Here is a 15,068-nt window from a genome sequence, read left to right as displayed (position 1 = left end):
ATAAAGATAAAGGCTTGGATTTAGATTACAATTGCTAGATTTCTTTGGATTATATTTGATGATGTACATATTTCATTCCTTATCAAGAGAAATCCTGGGCAACTTATTGAAATTACTTAGCAGTATGATGATCACTTTTATCACTTTTATCCGGGGCTGTAGAAAGCCTAGTTTGTTATGGGAAAATGGTGTTTAGAAAAAAGTTGGAATAGTGAGTATTTGCAACACTATTTATATCAAGATGCAGTCCATATCAATTTCCTGTTCTAGCTGTAGATAAGAACCTATGAAGCCAAATAGAGAAATGCTTGGTATAAGTGGTACCTGTATGGAGAAATGTAAACCTAGCTCTGCATTGGTTGGAGGAGTGAGTGTTCTTATATTATGACCAGGCACCAGTGACCATAAAATAGATTTTATACTCTTAGGTCATCAAACGGATACTGGTTATAGCAGTAGAGATAGTTCAGGTGAAGGGAGTTTAGGTTGTAGAAAGACACACTAGCTTGACATACTTGGGAATACACAAGATGTGGAGAAGCGTGAAGCAGCTGGAGCCAAGTTATTTTGATTTAAATATTTCTTTGAAACTGTATGTTGTAGAGACATTACACACAGCACGAGTTATTTTTGGAAGGCACCATGTGCATTGATTTCATTGTTAATAGAGGCCAGGAATGACCTACTGATAACTAAAAGATTAGCAAGCAGTAAATATAGATCATGCATTGAGTGAGACAGAGAGAGAGGAAGCTAAGAAATAATGTTATGGACAGAAAGTGGCTAACTTGAGTAAACAATATAGAGAAAATTGTATTATAAAAGCTGGGGATATATACATGTCAGCTTTAGTGGTGTACTACAAAGTCTCTCAAATTAAAAACATTTGGTCAGAAATGTTTGCACTTTTTTACATGCTAGTAAGGTTACAAAGAATGCGGTGGTGGTGCTGCCGTAGCATTGTTGCCTCACAGTAAGACGCTGTCTGGTTCGATTCTCAGCTAGAGCGTCTTCTGCGTGGAGACACGCGTGAATGGGCATACTTTCGTTGAAGGTTGTGTGTCAGGGCTGGTAACTCTGCATGTAAAAATCAACTACCAATCATTAGCGGACTGGAGTTCTGCTGTGGCAACCCCTTAAGCCGAAAGACACCACAACAAGTAAGGTTACAAAGAATGTTCTCATAGGCAAATCAGTTGCTGTTGAGGTATGACTCTGCATGTGAGAGACATGAGATCTCATTTTTTCATCACAAGGCTAAATACATATAAACTGTTGCTGTAACATTTATTGGGAGAGGTATTTGGTAAGTTGGTTGCAATAAGTCATTAATGCTACTGCAATGTGACAGGTTATTGGACTTAACTGAAACTAATCCACTGAAAGTTATATTTAGAAAATAGAAACTGAAAACTGAACTATCTGTGATATGATAGAGATTGTCAAAGTGGAAAAGAGGCAAAGTAGAATAGAAAAAAATAATTATTGCAATTTATTTAACTTCCACAGCTTTTGTAATGTGGTTTAATTTTTTTTTTCAATATGAGTTCCTACGATACTGACACATCTTATATTTGAAGATTTATAAATCATAACCACTGAGGGATAATGTTTGTCAACCTGGCAGTGTGTCCAGCAAGAAAGACATGTAAAGTTGGTTGTCTGTCTGAAGTAAAGGAATGGAACAAACAAAAAGTATACATGCTTACACAAATGCATGTTTGATATCTTTGACACTCAGAACATGTTAGAATTTAAAAAGGGTGACCTATTATATTGCAATCACTTTCTCAGCTAATAAAATAAAATCTGCAGACTATTTAATCAGCAAATGCAAAATTGCAATTGGTTGGACATCCAAACTTGTAAGGATTTCATTCCTACTAAGCTTGTACCCTCATTAGAAGGCATGCAATAAAAGCAACTTAATCTTAGATTTTATCTCAATTATTAATGGTTCACCCAGGAATACTTCATACATACTGTTGTTTATAAAATTCTCAGAAATGATTTTAGCAAAACAGATGTTTCTTTTTGGAATTATTCAACTGAAGTTAATAGACAAGTTTTCTCAGAAAAAGATAAAAAACGTTGTTTACAATCGGTAAATGAATCCATATCTTCCCTGTTCTGGCATGTATACACATGGAAATTGTTACATAGATTTTTTTTTTTCACTACACATAGACTAGCAATAATGTACAAGAAAGATGAAATTAAGTGCTGAAGATGTGGACACCCTGATGCTGAATGGATACATATGGTTGCTAATTGCAAAATAATTTCCCCGTTTTGCTTAGACTTTAAATATCTTTGTAAAGCTCTGTGGAGTAACAACTGTATCATTTCTGACTCCCTTATTCTTTTCACTGTTCCTCTTTCCAAAGTCATTTCTAAAATCCAAACATGTTTACTATGGCCCATCCCTTCCATAGTAAGGAAAATTGTTACTAAAAATTGGAAATCCCAATCTCTACTCCTGTCTTTAACGTTGAGTTTATTCATCTTGTGAAATGCATTTGTAAGAATGAGATTGCTACTATAAAATCAAGGACTTAATAACACAACCCATCATTATTTGCTTGGACAAAATTGTGTAATCTGGTAGAGAAATATTAAGTGTTCTCCTGTGTATATTGATTTTTTAGTTGTTATGGATATTGTATAAAGTTTGTTTGATTTTTCTTGTTACTGTACTCTTAAGTTATTGAGGTATAAAATGAATAAAAACATTTTGTGGAAAAAATACAAAGGAATTACTGCCTTCTGAAAATACCACTTAGATGATACCCTTCGGCAAAATGGATAACAGTTTAATATAGATGTAATGTATATAAAACAATGGGGTAATGTTTAGTATTATCTGCAAATATTTAAATTGCAATTGTGAAAATTGGATTGCTTGTGTACATATATAATTATATGAGCTTTGATGTAAACAAATGAGAGTTTAAAATGCCATTACTGAACCAGTTGTAAAGACTTCTGTCTTACTAGAGAGTGTGAAAATTTAAAATCGAATGATTTCAGGCTTATGTAGACAGAGCATTAAATGAATTATCCTTCCATATTTGACCATTGAACTCCTTGTTGAAATTTAAATGCATATTTGGTATTTTATTAGGTGACCTTGGATACAGGGTGAAAAAATTGGAATGCAAGTTTCTAGAGAGCCAAGATATGGCTTCTAGTTTTCCTTATATTTGCATTGTAAAATTATACCATAACATGCTAGCAACTAGTGAGTGGCCTTTGCCTTCTCCTAGGTGAAATTGACATTCTCATTTATAAGATTATAGGCTACTTGTTTGAACTTTGCTTTCATTAATTATTATTTACATTATATATTTTTGTACAACCACTCTTGTGTTCCTTTTGTACTTGTATAATTATTTATTTATTATTTATTTATTGCATTTGTTAGCCAGGAAAGTCCACTGGGCCTGGAATGAGCCCATTTTCAGTGGAGGCCCAGGGAGAAAAGCTCCACAAAATTACATACAAAGATAAATATTAATACGCATTAGAGAAAAGTTCACAAAAATTACATACAAAGAAAGTATTAATTCACATAACGGAGACTCAAGTAATACTACTACATTTCAATGAAACTAATAACAAAACAAAAGCGAAAAAAGTTACAATCATGGAAAAACAGAAGTAATAAATGGTGTATGTTCAGATAACACATTAATGAAATAAATCTACTAGGTTCATAGTGTGCATTCAATTAATGCATGAATGTAATATAAATGCATGGCTAATTGCCATGGGGAGTTGAGTGCAGTGTGAGAATAGTAGGAGATAGAAGAGCTAGGGAGGGAAAGGACAGTTTAAAGTGACAGGCAAGCAGTAAGTAGGCAGAGTGAAAGGGAAGGAAGTGATAGAGGTATAACACCGAGGAGAGAAATCAGGAGTTGGGGTTGTGTGTTGGGATACAGATGCATAACCAGTGTGAGGAGAGATGTAGTTTGAGGGATTTTTTTAAAGGAGGCAGCATTGCTGATAGTTCTGAGTGAAGGGGGGGATATTATTCTATGCTTTAGGGACAGTATAGGAATACAACATTTGACTGGCTGTGAGCTTAGTTTCTCTGTGGATAGTAACATTTATAACGGAGGTGTCTGTTAGACTGGTACATGGTCAGTATGGAGGAGAGGGAAAGGCAGGTTTCTGGGTTGTAGATGAGCTTGTGGGCTGTAGTTAGTTGTATAAAAATGAAATAGTGAGGGATTCTAGCCAACTGAGTTGATACTGAGAGGAGCAGTGGTGGGTAGAAAAGTTTGCATTTGTAGCAAATTTAGCAGTTTTGTTGCAGCAGGAATCTAGTTTTGTTCAAAAGGAGGACTGTGGATTGGTGAGGATAGGAACACCATGTAGAAGTCTTGGAAGCAGGAATGGTGAGGCCAGAGCCTTTTTTGTGGAGAGACTAAGAAAATTGTTGTGCCTATACAGGGCACCTAGTTTTTGAAGGTTTTTTTTGATGTTGCTGCAGATGTGAAGGATGAAAGAAAATTTGTCATCAATGATGACACCTAGCAATTTGGTACTGGAGACAACTTCAGTGATGGTGTTATTTTGGGAATGAACAGAGAATAGTGACTTGTCGACAGGGCTGGATTTTGTGGGGGTTAATATTAAAAGTATTGTTTTATTGGGGTTGAGAGCAAGATGGTTCTGGGACATCCAGGTTTTGGTGGAACTAAATGCTTCTTGGATGAGACACTGTAGTGTAGGGGCAGATTTAGCAGAGGAGATAATAGTTAGTCATCTGCATATTGGATAACAGTACTGCGGTTGAGAAAGGAATGAAAGTTTTTGACAAATATGCTGAATAAGAGGGGTCCCAGTATTGAACCATGGGGGACACCTGTATTTGTACTTGTGAAAGGGGAGGAAGAGTGTTGCCATTTAGTAGATTGCTGCCTATTATTGCAATAGTTAGTAAACCATTGTAGGGTAGGGGATGATAGTCCAAGATTAGACAGTTTAGTAAGCAGGAGGGAGTGGGAAATAGTGTTGAAAGCCTTTAATAAATCCAGGAAAAGTGCTGAGACTAAGGAACCAGCATCTTGAGCTCTATTTACTGTGTCGAGGAATGAAATGAGGGCAGTGTAAGTACTATGTCCAGGCCTAAATCCATGTTGAGTGGGGGAGAGGATTTGGTGTTGAGTCAGGTGACTGAGGAGTTGTGTGAATATTTTTCTCAAGTATTTTGGAGATTGGGGAGAGGATGACAACAGGACAGATGTTTGAGATGTTGGAGTTGTTGCCACCTTTATGAAGTGGAAGGATAAATGCTTTCTTCCAGATATCAGGTATGTAGGATTCCTGAATGGACCTGTTGAGGAGGATGCTAATAGGATATGCAATGGAGGAGGCTGATAGTTGCAAGTATTCTGCAGGTAAGTTATCAGGGGTGTTGGTGTAGGGTTTAAGGGTGTGAAGCAGTTTTTTGATGGTGGAGGTGGCTATGGGTGTTGGAGTGAAAGCAGGTAGAGGATTAGAAGAGGAATGTACAGGTGGAGTTCCTGGGGGGGTCAGTAAGTTTTTTGATGGTGTCGTTGAAGTATGTGTTAGAGGGAGGCTATCTCAGAGGATGTTTTTTCAGGGTTTGGACATGGGTTGTTGTTAGTTCCAGGGTGGAGAAAGGAGTTAATTGTTCCCCAAGAAGTTTTGGGGGTTTAGTCTATGTTGGTCTTGAATAGCCTGGAAGTATTCTTTTTTTGTTTTTGATAACTAGCTATTTAGCCTGACTGTGGAGTTGTTTATAAAGAGTGATATTGGATAGCAATTTGTTTTTTGCTAGACTTTCCAGGCTTTGTCCCTAGAGGACATAACTTGCTTTGTGGACTTTGTAGGTCAAATAGCATGTTTTTTGCCTTAATCCTTTTTAACCGGGGTGGGGTAAGACTATTTAGGATGCTAAGAAATGTGGAATTGAAGAATTCTGCAGCTTTGTTGAATGGGAAAAAAATTAGTGGGCTCCAGTTAATGTTCTGCTGGATGTTATTGAAGGTGTTTGGGGAGAAATGGGATAGATTTCTGGTGTATCTATATTGGTGCACATTTGCTATGGAGGTGGGCTTGCATATTATGAATGCTGGAGAGTGATCACCAATGCTATTTGGGAAAGTCCCTGAGGTGGAAATTTTTTCTGGGTCAAGAAATCATGATCCAATCCAAGATTGAGCCTTTGTTTTCTTTTATGTTGGGTCTGGTAATGTCTGCAATTAGCTGAGTATAGATATGAAGGTAAATATCTGTAGAGGGGGTTGTTGGAAATATCTAGCCAGTTAATACTGATGTCACCTAGGATGATGGTTTCATTTTTTTATATTGTTGATTGCCCAGGCAAGAATCTTTTCAAGAATAGCATTATTATTGCCTGGGGGATGTATAGAACTGTGATGCAAACGCTTTTGCAATCCTTGAGTTTTAGGAAGTTAACAAGTAGCTCTGCAGTGGAGAAGTGGGGAATTTGTTTGGAATACGGGATTACAGTAAAGGAGCTTGGGAATAATAAGGAGATGCCGCCACCTTTTTATGTAGTCTTATCAGTTCGCAGGCAAGAGTAGTTGGGGAAGAAATTCAGAATCTTTGATAATATTAAGCCAGGTTTCAGTGATAGTGGTAAAGTCTGGATTATGTTGATTTAGCCATGCGTGCAGTTGGGGAATTTTGCTTCTAATGCTTTGGGGACTTAATTGTGGTGAAGTTTAGGGATTTTGTGGAGTTAGGAGAATTATAAGGAGGAGAAGGGCTAGGGTTGGGATGTATGTCACCACAAAGGACTAGTTTACTGACAACAGGGAAGTAGGTGGGTAGGGGCTTCTTTTTTAGGTAATGGAAGTATTTGAAGTTATGGTCGTATGGAAGGTTGTGGTGTGGGGGGAGGGTGATGAGTTTCTTTAGTAATATTATGTCTGTATTACAGAGAAAGAGAGGAGCATATGACAGAGTAACTGGGGAAGGTGTGTAAGGTGTGTATTTGGGAAGATGTGGAGGGAGATGGTGTAGGTGGTATGTAATTTGTGAAAAGGAAGATAGTCTTAGAAGAAGTGAGAGGTAGATAGTAAATGTAAAAAGAAAGATGTTAAATATAAGAGGCATAACTATGTAATGTTGTAGTTAAAGAAGGTTTGGATGAGAATTTTGGTGTGGGAGTTAAGATGGGGGCGGTACCTTTATTACCTTACCTTTATTTGATAAAGAATAGTTACTATGGTTTACTACTGATTTTATATCTACATTTGAGATATATTGCTGATTTAGTGACATACAAAATAAATCCTTTTGAACTTTATTTCATACTGGTAAGCATAGTTTTTGAACATTTCCCTCTGCTATTCTTGTGTAAGTTGTATCTGTCTAGTAGAATTCATCTAGTTAATAAATTGAAGCAAAAATAGTTATCCACTAGCCTTAAAGGAGATTGTCAAAGTTGTTATGAATGCTTTAAGTAGATTTTTCCATAATAACACAATTAATGCAAGCTAAAATAATAATAATAAAAAGAAAAAAATAACACTTGGGTATGGGCTGATCTTGTGTGAGATATGCTGTATTTATGTTCACACTAAATGCAGATTTTTTTCCATCTAGGACAATCTGATAGCTTCCTTGTCTCAGTTGCAGTCCAAGCTGAAAGGGTATAATGAAAAAAAGTGCCAGCAAGAAATGAAGATGTCAGAAGTCACAGTAAGTCAAGTTTATTTTTTCATTTTATTAGGTTTTTTTTTTTTTAATATAACCTCACTCTTTGCAGGCCAATGCCAGAAGTCTGCAGTTGCACATTTCCTCTGACTTTGCCAAGCTTCATGAGTTCCTCCAGCATAAGGAAGAAAAACTGATTCAACAGCTGAAAGAGGAAGAAACAGGAATTCTGAAAGAGATGAAAGAAAACCTGAGAAAAATAAAAGAGGATATTAATGGCATTCAGAAATCAATCTCAAATGTTCAGCTACAGCTGCAGCAACAGGATGAACTAACTTTTTTAAAGGTAAAACTATATTTGTCTACACAATATCCCAGTAATGTTGCTGTGATAGTGAAACCCTTGTAAAGTTATCACTTAGCATCTACTACAAATAGTTCTTTTTGATAAAGCTTTGCAAAACGTTGGTGCTACTGGTATATTTTATTATACTCAGAGTGTATATATTTCACAATATGAAATAAAACCTCACATCAACACACAAATTAAAATTTGTGCAGTGTACTACATACATGGATACAAACATACATACATATACCATGCAGTCTAAGAATGGTATACATGCCAACAGAACAAATTACAGCATACATTCATAACATGTAAGATAAATTACAACCTATTAACATTGTACATGTCTAACCTATCTTTTTTCAGATTTAACGTATGTGTACACATTTATAATTACATTACCCCTTATTGCCGTTCAGACTCCATGTTTTCTTAACATAATTTGGTTGATGTTCTGTAGACTTGTGCCTTTCTTGTTTTATAATTTAGTGCCCTTAGTCAGAGCAGGATCATGGTCAAATGGGGGCCTAGGCAGGCTAATGGACTCAGGCTCCCCCAGCCATTTGTCCCATTTACTTGTCTCTCACTCCTGTTTTCTTCAAGACTTTCGAAATGAAGTCAGAGATCTTGATTTTATATAAAACTTTTTTAAATTTGCTTATTCTTTGTTTACTTAGTCCCACTCAGCTAGTAGCCTCTTTTCAGGGGAGACCCTTAGTTGTATTAATACTACTAGGAAAAATTTGGACAGGGCATTAGGGAACTTTTCCTTACTCTTGTTTTACAGCACCTACCATCAATCCAGGTAAGTCTGGCCTCGGTTTGACATCTCGTCCAAAGGATGGCACACTCAGGAGTGCAGCACCCCCTTTAAAGGGCTCTTCAGTGTCAGCAATCAAGCTACATGGTGTGGGAGTAGAACCAACAGCCTTCTACACCAAAGGCGGGTATGCTGCTTGTAATGCTACCAACACAGTTTCAGATTTTTATAACACAAACATTATAGTGATTTGCTAAACAAAGCAGTTGCACATTGAAAACAGACTTGGCATGAGCAAAAGTAAACTTCTTCCCTTGAAACTCACATTCTTTGAAAATGCACCTGGCCAGTGACTGATAAAGTATACCTTGCTCCTGAGCTGTTTTTAAACCATGGGTCTCCTGCATATATTCATCTTCCTGATGTAAAGTATTTCTTGTTAAATATAGCAACATTTATTAAGGTGCATGTTACATTTATATTCCCAATAGAAGACAAACTAACCTATTTCAGAACATTTTAACCAAGTACAGTGACGAACTAACTATACAGGTAGTTGGTGTAGATGATTATGGCCACTGTCTCCTATTGCCTAGGTTTATGCCTGAGCAAGTTAATTAACCTGCCAACACTAACTGGGGCATTTTACAAAATTATAGTTATGCATATTTGTATACAGGTGAAAATTCTGACTTAAAATGAGAGTTAAAAAAAAATCCCCATTAGAAGCACAGTACGTAAAACAGTTTTGCAACACATATGCTTGTGAAGTTTATTCTCTTGTGCATAACTGGCAATTATTTGTTGATACTTTACTTATACAACCTCCTAGCCTGCCAGCATGTCAAAATATTTTATTTTTCTTTTTTATTGGCATATACAATCAGAGATGGCTCTTGTAAACAAATAAGACAACATTGTCAATGATGTCTTGTGCATTTGCTGGCTAGAATAATGCTCTGCATTATCTAAATCTTCCACAGCTGGCTGTTCTCTATCAATTAAATCTCCCTTGGTTTCTGTGCTTGCCCAGAGGTTCATCAGTGTCTTAACACTGATATTTGTCTGCTTGCTGTTCTATTCTTACAAAGCTGTCCTTTGAGGTCCTAATGCTGGGCTTTTTCACATTTGCAGATGTTTTTTCATAGTAAAGCCTGGTGCTGCCAGCCAAATAAAAGGACTATCCAGCCACCATGTATCCTAGGCAGTACCTAGGCTTTCTAGTGCTGGATCCAGCTCTGCCCTTAGTGGCTACACAGTCATTTTAATCATTCTGGATGCCCTTTTGTTGCCAAATGGTCAAACACATAGTCTTTTTTGAAGGCCTTTTTGGTTCATATAGGTCTTTCTGAAATCTGCATGTATTTGTAACATTTTTAACCGTAATGTATGCAGAAGAGTATATAAATGCCCTGTATAGCCACTTAACTAACGTATTGAATCAGCTGTACCTGACGGGACTAAAACCGGGTCCCCCCTCAAAAAAGAAACAAGCCACCCTGGTGCTCTATATAGTCATTTAACAAATGTATTGACTCACCTGTACCTGACAGGAATAAAGCCTGGTCCTCCTGAAAAAACAAGCCACCCTGGTGGACTGTAAGTATAAATAAGTTGTATAACAAAAGAAAGAAACTGATATCTAAGAACAAGAAGGAACTTACTCAACAGAGGAAGGATACCCTACACAGTGTGAACAAGCAAATATCTTGTAAAGTCCTCTAAGGATAGTTACAAGACTAAATTAGCATCCCTTGCTAAAGACAGCCATAAGGCATTCTTTAGCTACATCCAAAACCTGAAAGGGAATGCCCAGCTGTGTACCGAACTTGTAGTGGACAGTACCACTCACAGTGAACCTGATGAAATTACCAACCTACTAGTGGACAGATTTCACAATAACTTCACCCTCCTTGTCTCCACCTCCCATACCTCAAAGCATTCCTGACACTAGTCCTGTACCAAGTATCTCCAAAGAACAGGTTGCACAAGCACTCTAAGACCAACAACATGGCCTCTGTTGGACCAGATAACATCCCAAATTGCTTGTTACATAATCTAAAACAGGACCTAACAGAACCACTCGGTACTCTCTTTAAGCATAGCCTGAGCACTGGCTTTGTTCTGGCAGAGTGGGGAACAGCAACAGTAATCCCCTTACACAAAGAGGGGTCCATCAACTGACCCAGGAAACTATAGACCAATAAACCAAACTGCAAGTCCATGGAAAGAGTCGTTATGGAGCTTATCAAGGACAAAAGTACCTTCAGACTCTTGACCCAGCCCATATTGGGTTTGTCAAGGGTAGATCTTGCTTATTAAACTTGGTGGATTTCTTTGAGAATGTCACCAAAGCCCTAGATGAGGGCAAAGCAGTACAATACCACCTATCTTGATTTAGCCAAGGCTTTTGCACAATACCCCACTCGGGGTTCATTGAGAAACTCTCCCAGCTGAGGATTACCCCATATGTCACTAGGTGGGTAGCATACCTCACAACCTGGAAACAAAAATTTGGACAAGGCCATGAAAAATAGGTACAAATCTGTACGCTGATTAACATCTAATTTGCATACATAATTATGTAACCCCACCCACTCTAAAGGAATTATGGGATACCAACTTTCAAATACAAGCTGAAGAACAGACAACCAAAATATGGCACCAAAGTCCCCCTGCAGCCATTCCAATGTCCCATTACCTGACTATTTCACCCATTTACCATAAACACTAAAGTGTGCATGCATACTGCTTTACTAATACAATGATTATTTGATTTTTATTTTTACATTTTACAGCCCAATGCACAAAAACCAATAGACATATGCTAAACAAAACACTGTCTCAATGAAAATAGACTTGGCATTAAAACTTCTGTGGTGTGGGTTTCAATGCTACTTTAATGAATGTGAGTTTCAAGGGCAGAGAAGAAAATGCATTTGGCCAGTGGTGGATAAAGATTACCTTTGGGTTGTTTTCAAATCATTGGCCCCTTGCACACAAAACAAGAAACATACATGTTCTCTTTGATACATCTTCCTATCTTTTTTAAATTATATTCCTTGTATAATACGGCACACGTTAGACAGAGCGCATCTTACATTTGTTTGAACATTTTTCCAGTAAGCTGTAGGCAATGAAACAAAATGCATGAACCAATAATGACCAATGCAGAACATTTCCATCATAAAAGTCTACTTCCAGTGTGTCCACACACCCACAGTATAAACAGAATGACAGTAGTGTAAGCCATAAGCATCTTGCACAGCTTCTCACACTTATTTTCAATTTCAGTTTTTTTTTTTTTGGGGGGGGGGTACAAAAGGCCAAAAGCCAGGGACACATTTTAAACATTGCTTGTACAGTTTTGGAAAGTTGCTAGAATAAAATATTGTGTTACCACAATACATTCCACTGGCAAGTCTCAAACCCAGGACCATGCACACTACAGTCAGAGCAACATACCACTATGCCAAATCAGCAGTTTCATGAAAGATAGGAAGACTGAAACTTAAATGGCGATTATTTAGTGAATTCAGTTCTCGCTTCTCACCATAGCTGTCAACCTCTTAGCACAAAAACATGGACAAAGCCAATAATGGGGGAATACAGCCCCAAAATAGGGACAAATTTAAAATACTAATCGTATAAACTTAGAAAGTTGCTAGAATAACAGGTTTTGTGTTAATATTTATTTTCTGAAGAATATGAGGTCTGAAATTCAAATGCCTGTCATTTAATGAATTCAATCCTGCACTGCATTGATTTTCCACAGAAATCCTGAAAACCACAGATTTTATGAGGAACAGTCTCGGATGAAAAAGAGTGGCAGAGGCAAGATTCATTTAGAGACAGTCTTCTATCTAAATAGAATATAACCTTCCATGAGAAAATAGAAAAAAAATAAGTTCAAGAATATGTAACACATAAATTAACAATAAACTGTCAAATATAACCCAGACTTGACTTAACAGGTAATATTTCTCACTCCAATAGACAAACAAACAATTTCTCACTCCAATAGTGGTTAATGCTAATTCTTGAATACAAATAGTGCCCCTAGAGAGGGCAAACTGCCCCCTACTATGATATATAAATCATGACTGACATACCATATATAAAGAGGAATTATGTGTGCCAGAATACCCCACAAAATTAGAGTCTTTTAAACTCTACCACCACTTTACTAGAGCAAGTACAAGTACTCAAGTTTAGTAGTTTAGCATACCAGCAAAAAGCATCTTTCCAGAGATACAGCATAAAGCTATTATACTCACAGGGAGCCATTTCGCATTATTAAAATAATGTTTTGCTTTGGCAGATGAAGCAGAGAATTAAAATCCATTTTAGTGCTGAAAGAAGGAATAAAAAGGTTACAGACTATGGCAAAAGATGTATCCAGTGAAGAAGTATACAAACTATGTTATGTCAAAGTATGCCAGTGACCTGACATTAAGATACCAATCCAAAGGAAAGAACTGATACTCCTGAAATATTATTCTACATCTGCATTATTCATTAATCATTTTATTTCTTTACGTACAGATTCACACAAGAGAAGGAAAACTTAGAGAGCTACTGGACTTAATAAATTAAAATGGGCTGGTTGAAGAAAAAAAAAACTGAAACATTTACACAAGTTCTTTCTAGTAGTTCTCATGATAAAACCTTGCTCTGTTTTCCTTACTGTAAATATGCTACTTCTTAGCTCCCTTTTGCTTCACACCTGGAAACACAAGGTTTGCTTTCTGGTCCTAATACAGAACTTCAAGAAAAAAAATAAAAAATTCAAATACAACTCTGCAAGAAAATAATAGGAAATGAGAAAAAAATGATAAACTATTTAAAAATTGGTAATTTCCCTGCACTTTTTTTCTGGCAGCTCTCATAATAAATCCTTGCCATGTTTTCTTAAGGTTAGCTATGATTTCTCATCTCCTCCTATAATTCAAAAAACGTTAAACCCTTTGGCTTCACAGAAAGAAACACAGGGTGTGCAGTCTGTCCCTAACCCAGGAAAATATATCTAAAGTGAAAAATATTGCAATAAAATAAGAGAAAAAAACAGTGAGACAAGTATTCATAATTCCCGTATCAGAAATTCTCAAAGAATATTTTTCAAGCAATATTAATAAAAAGTTGACCTAAATTCATTACTTTAAATAAAAATATTATGTCGCAGCTTTCCCATAATTCAAATAAATTACTGCATTTGAATTTTCAGTGTGCTTTCACAACTCTAAGAAAGCTATTTAAGTATAAAAACAATGCAATAAAAAAGAAGAACAAGAAAGTTATATTAACCTGCAAGTAAGTAAGAAATACGAGTCTTTTCTGGCAACTATCACAATTTCTCTTACTTACATTCCATTCCCTGGGCTCGCTGTATCCATTCCCTTGCCCTCTTCTGTCTGTTCCCCATGCTGCTGCTGCTGCCATTAATCCAGGCTCCATCCGCCTCTTCTGTTCTTCAGCTTTGCGGCTTGCAATTCCCGCCGTTAACTTAACCGCCAGCCAGCTGGAAATGATGATGCGAGCTCTTGAGCTCAATTCTGACTGGCTGGTAGCCTGGCAGTGCTGACGTCATTGAGCATGTGATGACGTCAGCTCCGACAGCGGGATATTTTAAAAATTTAGAAAACCAAAAGAAAAAAATCGGAAATGAAGGGGTGCCACTTGGGAATCGTGGCACCTCTTCATTTGGACCCCAAAACTCAGTAAAAACCGAGTAATTCAGAATGGTTGGGAGGTCTGGTGGGTAGCCAACTGGCTCACCAACAGAATGCATGTTGTCAAGTTGGGGAGTCCTCCTCCACCAGTAAACCAGTTGGTTACCAGTAGGGTACCACAAAGATATGTGGTGAGCCCTCTATTGTTTGGAATCTACTTCTCTGAGGGCCAGGCAAAAGTAGATGGCCTGTGGCTTACCAAGTTTGCAGAAGACTACAAACTGGGTGCAATCACTGAGCCCCCCTAATGATGTTAACATATTACAGAAGGGGATGACACAGACAAATGATTGGTGAAAAAGTCACAGACTAAACCTAAAAGCAAAATAATGTCTTATTATCCACTTTGGCAAAGAAGTAGCCCCGGCTAATTAGATATAGATAGCACCTCTCTAAGCTCAAACCACATGGTGTGAGACTTGGGAACACAGGCTGATAGTAATCTAAACTTCAGTCACCATGTGTCCATAGTGGTAAGGAAGGCCTTGTACATTGTGCAGCTCATAAATAAGGGCATCATATCCAAGACTAAGGAGGTTATTACTCCACTGTACTCAACCCTTATCAGACCACT

At 37.2% G+C, this 15,068-nt stretch overlaps 1 protein-coding gene across 1 annotated transcript in view; it reads left to right on the top strand.

Moving 5' to 3' along the window:
• LOC122813690 (zinc-binding protein A33-like) overlaps window positions 1–15,068 on the top strand; it is a 274,249-nt gene that overhangs the window by 76,864 nt on the left and 182,317 nt on the right. Inside the window, exons 2-3 of the mRNA XM_044086146.1 lie at window positions 7,606–7,701; window positions 7,769–8,002. Coding sequence (XP_043942081.1) covers window positions 7,606–7,701; window positions 7,769–8,002 — 330 coding nt within the window. The remainder of the gene's footprint in view (window positions 1–7,605; window positions 7,702–7,768; window positions 8,003–15,068) is intronic.

Source organism: Protopterus annectens, chromosome 10.part0, assembly GCF_019279795.1.
Source record: "Protopterus annectens isolate FY-2018-M chromosome 10.part0, PAN1.0, whole genome shotgun sequence".
In the NCBI taxonomy this organism is placed as follows: domain Eukaryota; kingdom Metazoa; phylum Chordata; order Ceratodontiformes; family Protopteridae; genus Protopterus; species Protopterus annectens.
The sequence above is the reverse complement of the archived record's forward strand: the minus strand, read 5'-3'. Positions and strand labels throughout refer to the sequence as shown.